Source organism: Vanessa cardui, chromosome 17 (genome assembly GCF_905220365.1).
Source record: "Vanessa cardui chromosome 17, ilVanCard2.1, whole genome shotgun sequence".
Lineage (NCBI taxonomy): Eukaryota > Metazoa > Arthropoda > Insecta > Lepidoptera > Nymphalidae > Vanessa > Vanessa cardui.
The window spans coordinates 2120078-2130939 of record NC_061139.1 but is presented as its reverse complement, the minus strand read 5'-3'; the positions used below and the strand labels follow the sequence as shown (position 1 = coordinate 2130939).

The window sequence follows — 10862 nt, the reverse complement described above, 5'->3', positions numbered from 1 at the left end:
AAAAGTCCGAAAATGGGTTAATATTAACACGATCCCCGAAGCCTTTCCAATTTGTGCCGAAGACAATCATCGCAGTGGTTTTAGTGGGTTATAAGCTCCTCCGCCAGAAATCTGAGTTATTTATAGTTTATCACACTGCCTGAAGAAAAATAGTTATTATTTGGAAAAAAATACCTATACATATACCATACATGTAAAGGGGAAAAGTTAGTCGATAGTCAGCAAAGAGGCTCTGCATCTCTATTGCAAGGAGATTCTTGATTTAGGTGACGTAATAAAGTAATTCTAATTATTGTTACCTATTGCACTTTGTGCAGGAGCGCCTGAGTGATTACCAACTTCTCAGGAATTGTTTTAGTGTTCTATATCAATTATGTATTGTTATACATACTATGTATGTGTAACAAGTAACAAAAGTAATTAGGTCCGGGCGCAAGCTTAGATGACAGTCTAGATTCGATTTGTTTGTACTTCTTGTATATAATATAAAATGCGAATTTACATCAGATAGCCTATTTACTCGTCAGATTCACTAAGATCCAATTACAATGTAACTGTTTACAGTTATTGTTGTTATTTGCGTGAAGATTTTTGGCATGGTAATGTCTATATCCAATCGCGGCGCGAACGATTCGGATCGGATGAATTAAAAGATGATTCGTATCAAATAATCGCATCGAAAAATTTAATTACATAATATTGTATAAAAAAACCCTACTACAAAACCTAATAAGCGAAACACAAGTGATCTACTGAGTCTCAGTTATCGAGATAGATAGAAGAAAGTTAGTTGTTAACCGTCTGTTGTTCATAATTGAGCTCTTGTTGTGGAACGGCGGATAAGTGTTATCGTTTGAGGTTGAATTAACTAGACCGTACAGATGTTTCGTCTTTTAATTCAAACAGTTTTGTCACATTAGGGTTATTAGTTTGACAATGATAGCGTGAAAAGAAAGGGGTTTCAACACATGCTACCATATATATACGCATAACAGGACTTTAACCTCACTGTGTTTATTTTCAATCACGACATATATTATATGAAATGTTATAAAATTGATAAAAAAAGGTCCATGACCGCGTATCGTAAGCAAACGGTTGTCTGACGTCGCGAAACTACCTTCTGCGTCGCTTTACAACTTTCAATAAACATTTGTCTTTTGTATCTGCTTAAAACTAAGTGCTGTCTTCTAGAAGTGTTCGTTAATAAAAATCCATTCATAATAACGATCAGGCAGAGATTTGTGCACGAATAATGAGTGTATGCTTTTGTCCAGGGTGACAAAGGCGAGCGAAAGTCTTTTGGAAGACTTTATCAAAGTAAGTTATATGATAATAGTAATTCATTTAATATATGCAGACAATCTTTTTTATCAATGTGGCAAGGATTTAAGTTCATATTTGGAACCAGAACAATAAAAAAAAAACGGGTAAATTTAATGAGACAGGAAAATTACTAATTAAATAGAAAATAGTGAAATTAAAATGATTTTATTAGCTATTAGAGTAATTAAGATTAGTGTTGTAACAATTTCTCGTTTCAAGTTTCTTAATGGTTGAGTAAATAATTTCTTTTTCTTTAATGTTGTAAAGCTTTCGCCGAAAGCAATCCCTTTCTTGAAAAAAACGAGCTCAGAAAATTGATATATAAATCGTCTAAAAGTTATCGAAAATTATTTTTTTATAATCATTGTATTGATTATAAAAAAAGAAATTTAATTAAAGTAGGTACAATCAGGTAGTCCTTAAGCTTATGTTGAACGTTTAAAAATAAACTATCATTTCAAACCATTAATGTTCATCCAGGATGCCCAAAACATTTTGAATGATTGGACTTAGAATGGACTTAGAACAAAAAAGCTTTCGAACCAACTCTTTGTACAAAACTTGTTTTAATAATAAATATAAGACAACATTACATACATTAGTCTGATCCCAATGTAAGTAACTAAAGCACTTGTGTTATGGAAAATCAGAAATAACGACGATACCACGGTTTTATATCTTTACTGCAATTAATTTCATCAATTGTTACTTAAATCTCGTTTCTATGCCTTAATCGATAGCCTGAAACGTGTTTTTCAGCAACTGTGTGCAAGTCAATCTAAAAGTTATTTTAGAAGAAAGCCACTCTATACGAATGTTCGATTACAAAATTTCCTTGTATTTTTTTTTAGTGCAAATAAATTAAATAATCCGTAATATTTTATCAGTGTAAAAGCAAAACCAACCGTTACATTAATAAAATTTATGAAACAGTTATTGCTGATTGGTTAGTTGATGACTTTTAGTTTATATTGATTGGTTGATTTCTAACAGATTATAATTGCAAATAGTTCAAACAGTATCATTCGTAAACGGTTGATATTTCTCTGTACCGATTGGACTAACTAACAATTGTAAGCCTACCTATTTATATATATAAAATAGATATATATTTTTAAAGGATCATTAGGTAAATTGTGTATAATATAAGGTAAATATTAAGTCATAATTATCTAATTATAGAGTTTTATTGTGTAAAATAACACTTATTATTAATTTAAAATAATTACTAATAAATATATTTAAAATAGCAACACTAGACAAATATACGAATTAAAAAAGCAGATGATGGAATGTGGGTAGAAGCATGCAGAATGTTCTCGAAAAGTTATACGGACGCGTCGAAATTGTAGAGGGAGAAAATAAAATTGTAAAAGTGTAAACCAGTGTGTTTCAATTATTAAAAGTTCTAGCTAAACTGGAAATGTGACTTCACAATAAAATAATTAATATCCATATCTGTATGTATCGATTCATTAGTTTTAATTAAAAGTATATGCACAAGTCTATTTTACAAATTATACAAATGGAACGAAATTATGAAAGTCATTATTCGTCAACCTACTTAAGATAGTTTTACTTATTTCTGATAAGAAGATTGCTTTTTTTTTCAGATGCTGTGCCACTTTCTGGTCATTGTATCAGTATTAGTGTCAGTGGCAGGTCACGGTAGAGTGTTAGAGCCGCCATCCAGAGCGTCAATGTGGCGCTATGGTTTCCACACTAAGCCCAACTACGATGACGACGGACTGAACTGTGGGGGATTCTATCGTCAATATAATATTAATCATGGAAAGTAAGAAGAAAAAGTATTTTATTTAATTGCTATTTTGATCAACTATTTCTCATCTAAAGAATGAAATAGTAATTTAAACGTTTAGATACTCAATATAAGAGTTTATATTTTTGTAACTAGGTGCGGTATTTGCGGTGATCCTTACGACATGAAGAAACCAAGAACTCACGAAATCGGAGGCCCATATGGTCAGGGTATAATCGTGGCTCAGTTCAGAGCCGGCCAAGTGTTCACCGCGACAGTTGAAATAACAGCGTTTCACCGCGGCTACTGGTACTTCAAGATCTGTCCTAATTCTGAAAGGAGTGATCAATCATGTTTCGATAAATATCCAGTAGAACTTAAAAATGGAGGATTCAAATATTATCCACCGAAATCGGGAACGCATAAAGTCGATTATCGTCTTCCCGATGGCTTGTTTTGCGATCATTGCGTACTTCAATGGAGATATGTTGCTGGTAACAACTGGGGTTCCTGTGGCAATGGGACAGGAGCACTGGGCTGTGGAAACCAGGAAACTTTTGGCGCTTGTTCCGACATATCTATCAGTGCGCCGAATTATATACAAAATGGACGTTTTCCGGTCCATCTGGCGTATATAAATGATGTTGATAAGGGTAAGAGAATGTTCATTATTTTCGTTTGATATTAATTTCGGATATTGGTTTAAATGTTTCAATAGCACAATAATAATATACAAATCGGATAGCCGAAACAACAGTCATTCAATGAACTGTTTGGAAATGGTTGGTATAGATTTTTAAGCTCATGTTATAAACAAAAGGCACATAATTTCAATCACAGGATATCTGTGCTTACCAAAAAGTATCTGTCACTTTAATTAATTTTACTGACGTTTTGTTAATACGAAAAGATGCTTCGTTTCGCAGTATAGGGAAGTTTCATTAGCTTTTGATTCTGTTGTTTTCAATTTTATATTCAGTTCGCTGCATTCGTTTTTTGTTTTATACGTATCTGTACGAAAAACTTCCTAAACTATGAATGATCTAAAAAACCTTTCATCGGACCTCAAAACCGAATGAATAAAAAACACTAAACTCCATAGCTATTCGCTATTATTGCTTTTTATAACATTCTTCTTATCTTTTTTTTCATTCTATTATTCGAATAAACGAATGAAATCGATATTCGTTTTCACATCTAATATTCGATTATGTAACTATTATACAATCTATATTTTCTGTAATTGTATATAAGAATACCAGTCAAGGTCCACTGACTTCAATTGGGTCTTTCTCCGTTTGTCCGTTATCTCTTTCATTCTTATTTATTTAGTTTTCAATGGAATAAGTCTAATAAAAATGTTATATTTCTTATTAATCTTGTAATATTTATGTTACCGTAAATGCCGTTAGATTATAATCTATCTCTTGAGATTGTGAACTGTTGAAAGATTGTTAACTTACAATTTAACGCATCATTATTTGGTTGTTTATATTCTCTCGAAGTAAATTTCGTTTAAATTATAAAAACTCTAACCTAACCCAAATATTACGAACTATCGAAATTGTGTATGTTTTATTTTTTTTTTTGAATAGACGTTCACAATCCTTCGACAGTGTACAATTTCGCGAGATAGATTATAATCTAACTGTATACACAATTTACACTGAATATCTAGTAACGGATGAATCGATTTTGTTATATATTTTTTTGTGTTTGAGTGAGAATGAATCATGATCCGACGGATAGCTGATATATTTTTGGTGTCAATTTGAAGCGGTTGCTTTAATGTCTATTTATGGATACAATATATTTATGACTTTAGAGTTTGATTGCACTGCAATGATAATAATAATTTATAACTTTGTCAGATAAAATATCTATCGATTTTTATCTTTTTTTTTAATGATACAATTGAACTGCTTTTATGCTACCATTCATATTCATAAAGAGAAATGCATTTGACGATAATGTTTTATATTGATTATTGATATACATACTTACTCTTTAATCCTTGAACTCTAAAAACTTCAAATGATTGGTTTATTTGGATTAGTCATTGTTTAATTTTGTCCAAGTAACAGCTTTAGTAAGTAAGTATAATATTAGCAAAACAAGGCAACCTTTGTTCTACCCAGGGCCGTCTTTAACCCTTTGGAGGCCCTGGGCATATTAGGATATTAGGATAATGGGTACCCTATAACTTTGACAGAACACTATTTGTGAGGATAGACACAGTAACTTTAATTATTCTTCAATTTGTGAATAAAAAATGCTTTGTTGTATTACCTAGTTACCGATTTATTACCATCAGAAAAATCTGAATCTTTATTTTGAAAATATGCAGACGTTTTTATTCGTTCTGGTCGCTCCTATCGATCAAGAGGTCCTGGGCACTTGCCCAAAATACCCTCTGGGAAAGAGTGGTTTGGTTCTACCTGTCCGTATATAAAATTAACTGTCAACGCAAACGTTTCAACGTTCAGCGCCATCTAGCGGCTAGTTATTACAAATTGAATATTACAAAAATCTTCTCCATATAAGATACGTACCGTCAAATATAATAAATTTGGCCGTAGAGCAATTATTAAACATATTTACTAGCAAGGGAAACTATTTAATAAAGGATATAAACAATACTGCGTATTTAAGAATTAATTATTAAGAAAGATTGTCATGCTTTCGCGGCTTCGAAATTATCTATAAATATTAATCTGAAAAAAAAACGCTCCTTTCAATGTTAAATTATCGACCTGCATTTGCCAATATAATCTAATTTGTATTGTTTTGCTGTCTCTATTCTTACATCCGTCATCTCTCGCACACTAAGAGATCCTTCATCCTGTAAGCACGAGCGTCACTCATACTAATGGAAGCCGGTTACTTAGCATGGAAGGGCGTATAGTACGACACAAATTAGATATAGCATCCGAAAATGCATTGATATGAAAATAAAACGAATTACTGCCGTTTTATACGACCAATAGAAATAGCTCCCTATCGCGCTATTCATCGCTATAAATTCTCGCGTCAGTTCAGTAAGTGCATGTAAATCGACGTGTCAAATTGACGAATATATTAGGTCATTTAATATTACAAATAATTACATTTGTGTAAAGATCAAATTCACATGAGAAATAAATATTGATAATTTGGAATAGCGTACTCAATTCGGATGTAATCGGTTTCATGAAATTTGCCGATGCTACATGTAAGTTGTGTCGTACTATTATACCTTCGTAAACTAATAAATCTATAAACTTACGTATTCGCTCACTTGCTTTTAAAATACCAATAAATTAATAGTTCAATATAATGTATTTTCTTCATATTTATTGAGATATGTTTGCGATATTCTTTGAATCTGTCAAATAGAATATACCTTATAATGTACTGCTATAAAAAAATATAAAATAAAGGGCCCGTTTTGAAGATTATTTACAATAATGTGTTTTGTACATCCGTTACCATAGCTGTTATCAACTGCTACATCCGTGTATTGTAATTTTTATTTATATTATAATGTAATTTGAATTATTCTTACAGGTCTGCTTGATTTACTTCGGAAAATAACGCCAAGACCCATTAAGAAAACTGCCGTGTCTAATAAGCATAAGAAAAGTCATCGAAAACCTAGAAATAAAGAGACAAAACACTCGAAACGGAAAAAGGTAAATGAGTAATTCATTCATACAATGTACGACTTTTTACAGCCCACTATTTTTAAAGTAAAAATATAAAAGTGTCGTGTCACACTAATTATTTCCCATATCCGCGACAGGGCTTACATGCAGGTTCAGTTCGTGTACTTCGTAAAAGATATATTTTCTATTACAATACAATATTATTACAAACTTTTTCTTAGTCTTGATTTATAAAATAACTTTTTATAAATCTATAAATTTTTCTATATTTTGTAAATCACATTTTTTATATTATATTTTTTTCAGTTCTGGCAGACTGAGACGTGAATCACATGTGCCAATAAAGGACGCTCCACACACAATTAGTTATCATTTTATTTAAAATATAAAAATAAAACACAAATTAAACTTTTTAAATAATTTATTCCCTCTATTTACATTTGCTTTTATCTAACATTTACTATCTACAATGAGAATTTAAATACAGTCCGGTACAGTAACGCTCAGTTTAATAATACATCAAAATAGGTAAGTACGCAATTTGAACGAATTAGCATCAAATTTGAGCGACATTATTGCCACCGACTGTACTTTAAACATAGCGTGACACACAGAACAGATAACATAATAAAAATGACAACAAATCCTTTAAAAAAAAACTGTGTTAAAAAGTTTTTTTTTTAATATTGAGGTGAATGTTTTCAAAGCGTATAGCATGTAAAGATGTTTTTCACAGTTTTCTTTTTTTAACCTAGAGTCAAAAATAAGTGTTATTTTGAAATTGCAATTGTTTTATGAACAAACGATTTCACTGTAATCTTTTTTCTTGTAATTAATAAAGCCTCTTCCTAATCAAAATAACAACTTTAATCAATGCAAAGAACATATAAAATATTCTACTAATATCGAATGATATTTACTCTTTTTAAAACAAATACACAAATATTTAATTGTTTTCGTTGTAATCAAAGTAAACTTAGGCATATTGAATTCTGCAGTATAGATTTTGATGTTGTTTTAAAATGAGTAAATCTTGCGTATCGTACCCTAACAAATATCAAATTTGGTAAAGCGATAATCACACTTGCTGATTGAGTACCAAATGAAGAACGGTTAATTAAATTATACATATATTAATCTTGTTTGTGTAACAATCAATAGCCGTGTATAAATTAATTTTAAATTATACACATTAGAAGCGTTGTTAAATGTATATTATATATGTATATTATAATTTCAATGTATAACCTCATTTATGTTTAAAAGCGCAAAACTCGCTTATAAAATACTTGTTAATCTATTTTCGGTAAAAACAAACTTAATTATTGCAACAGTCGTGCGCACAACCAAACGTTGGAAGCATTAAATTGCAAGTGACACTAAAACAAACATACTCACAACCCACACATACATACATACGTTTAGAATTTTGCTTTCAGTAACGGTAAAAATGCTTGTTAGGAATATTCTTCATAAAATTCAAATGAAGTGTCACACTGACATGAATACTGCCTATGCCTCATTAGACATTTAAAAAAACTTCTAAATTAAAAAAATATAATTTAGACAATAAAAGATACATTACATTACACTGTAATACAATACAAGTGTTAAGTATTACATTACACTGTAATGTAATATTACTGTTCAGTATCGTGTCACTGTAGTAATAACTTTTCTTTACGCTATTCAACAAGTGTTTGGTTACATTGGTTTCTCTCTTTCTAATGTTAGTGATTTGACATTCGAAAGAAGGTGATAGAGCATAGTTCAGAAGTAATTCTTTATGGTAACAAAAATATTACATTATTCGTAATATCAACTAAATGTCACGCAGAAATAAATACAGAGTCACTTTATGCTACAAAATTAACAATTGGACAATTACAAAACATCTTATTTTAAACATAAACAAGCCCAGTGCATAATTTGGAAACTAAGTTTATAAAACGAAACATTATTGACAACGAAAACACCAATAAATCCACAAAACATAGATAACAGAAAAAAAACTCCCGCCATTTTCAATGTCAGTATGACATAATTATAACCTAAAAAAACGCAACGTATGTTACACAATAGTAAAGTAAAACACAGCCCGTACCTATATATTTAACACGCCTAAGAACAGCACATACAATTAATTAATGTATTGGTATAAATACTCGAATAACCAAATACCTAAAGCCTAGGTATATAGTCACATAGCCTTTGACAAAGTAAATAACAACTCTACCCCCTGGTCTAAATTCAATGAACAAAAACAAAAGATAATTAATTAAAAACGGTTAATAAACAAATTTGAAATCTGCAGCGTGAACTATTAAATTCCTTTTAAAATTAAACACTTATTTTCAATATTGTGATTCACAGTGTAGCATATATAGCATTCATTTATATACAAACATCAGTGAAACTTCTTCTTGTAATGTTTCTGCTTCTTAAAGAAGTTTTACTTCTGTCGTGTGTACTCAGTTACATGCACTTTTTATATATTTTAAAACTTTAATTTAATGTTACTCTAAATAATTTTCAATTGTAACAATTATCTTCAATACGTCGGACATAGTATATAATTTCAAATATACAGATAATTAATAAAATTTAATCATAAACTCTTCGCCGATAGATTATCTACAAAATATTAACATTCGTAAATAATGTTCTGATATTATTTAACCTTTTAAAATACTCATTAAAACCAACACTGCATCTTATAGATCTTATTATACCAGTACTAAATTTCTATTTAAAAATTGAAAGCACTTTAAATTTGTATCAAATAGTATTGAAAATTTTAAAATAAGAGAATGACAATATAATAAGGAAAAAATCGAGCACAGATAACAAAAAGCTACATTCAATATAAGCACAAAATATTCAGTTAATCGATAACATGGTTTCATTCCTTCAATCAAATTGAAAGAACAGATATAATTAAATAAATTAAATGTTAAATAAAAACATAGTTGTACAACTGTTATATGAAGTATTAGTTATGAAAGTACAAAATAATGATAACAATACTTACATAGACATACGAGAATCAAATTCGAATGACATAATATCAATGGAAACAAAACAAGGTATCAGTTTCTTAATTCTGCCTAGTTAACGCTATCGTAATATCTTTGGGGCACAAACGAGGGAAAGGACCAATATTTGGAAATTATATCCAACATTTGGTCCAACTTTATGTTTGTTTAAAGCCGGGTTTCCTGCAAAAATGTAACTAAACATTTCAAAAATACACGAAGTTCACCTGCCTATTATACATTAACTTGAATAAATCTACTTTATTTTATAATTAATCAAATATATTTTTTTTTCCTCTGTAGAATCTACTTACGAAGTCGGTGGTAATGTTACATTTAATTCAAAACTGTAATAAAATTAGGAGTTCTTTTATGAGCCTACTTGAATACAGAAGATTTTGAACAATTAAACCACATGTTTATAAAAAAAAAACGTGATGCCTACCTATTCTAAAAATATGGAAGCAGGAAACTCGGCTTTACGAATATAATAAAAATTCAAAAATGGAATAACGATCATGAAACAGAATATAAAAAAAAAACCTCAAATTGGATTATGATGCAATTGTTATTGCTTTACAAGAGAAGACTTACGTTGCTGTAACCGAGTCTATATTGTTAACATACAATATATAATAACTCGAAATACCAAATCGTGCCTTCTTACACATTAATTAGGTACTTCAAATATGTTTAAGTCTAATCACTATACAAGCAACCATCCATAACTACAATGGACGAATATGTATGTAAGTTGGTATTAATAACTTTCGAGACGAAAAAAGATAATTGAAACTTAACAAACCGAAATATTAAAATTTTAAATTTAGAAGCCAAAATATAATGAACACCAAAAACATTTCTGAACTAAAACTGATTCTGGTGTAACGAGCACATGACAAAACTGTTAATAAGTTAAGCCTCAGTACTCCTCACTAAGGGGTTGTCCATTAATCACGTGAGGCTTGAAAGGGGGGGGAGGGGTTTGATAAAAATCACGAAAATAACACAAGGGGGAGGGGGGGTGTAGTAAGATATCTCGTGTATTTATTTTTTCGTCTAATGCGCGATTTTTAAACAATGGTCCTTATTTTCAAA

At 30.2% G+C, this 10862-nt stretch overlaps 1 protein-coding gene across 1 annotated transcript; it reads left to right on the top strand.

Annotated features, from left to right (window-relative positions):
• The first annotated feature begins 1070 nt into the window (after window positions 1–1070).
• LOC124536832 lies at window positions 1071–7142 on the top strand. The gene is made up of 5 exons (XM_047113457.1): window positions 1071–1320; window positions 2940–3121; window positions 3242–3738; window positions 6632–6756; window positions 7036–7142. Exons 1-5 carry the CDS (start codon window positions 1264–1266, stop codon window positions 7054–7056), a joined length of 882 nt encoding a protein of 293 aa, XP_046969413.1. The 5' UTR covers window positions 1071–1263; the 3' UTR covers window positions 7057–7142.
• Window positions 7143–10862: the final 3720 nt, after the last annotated feature.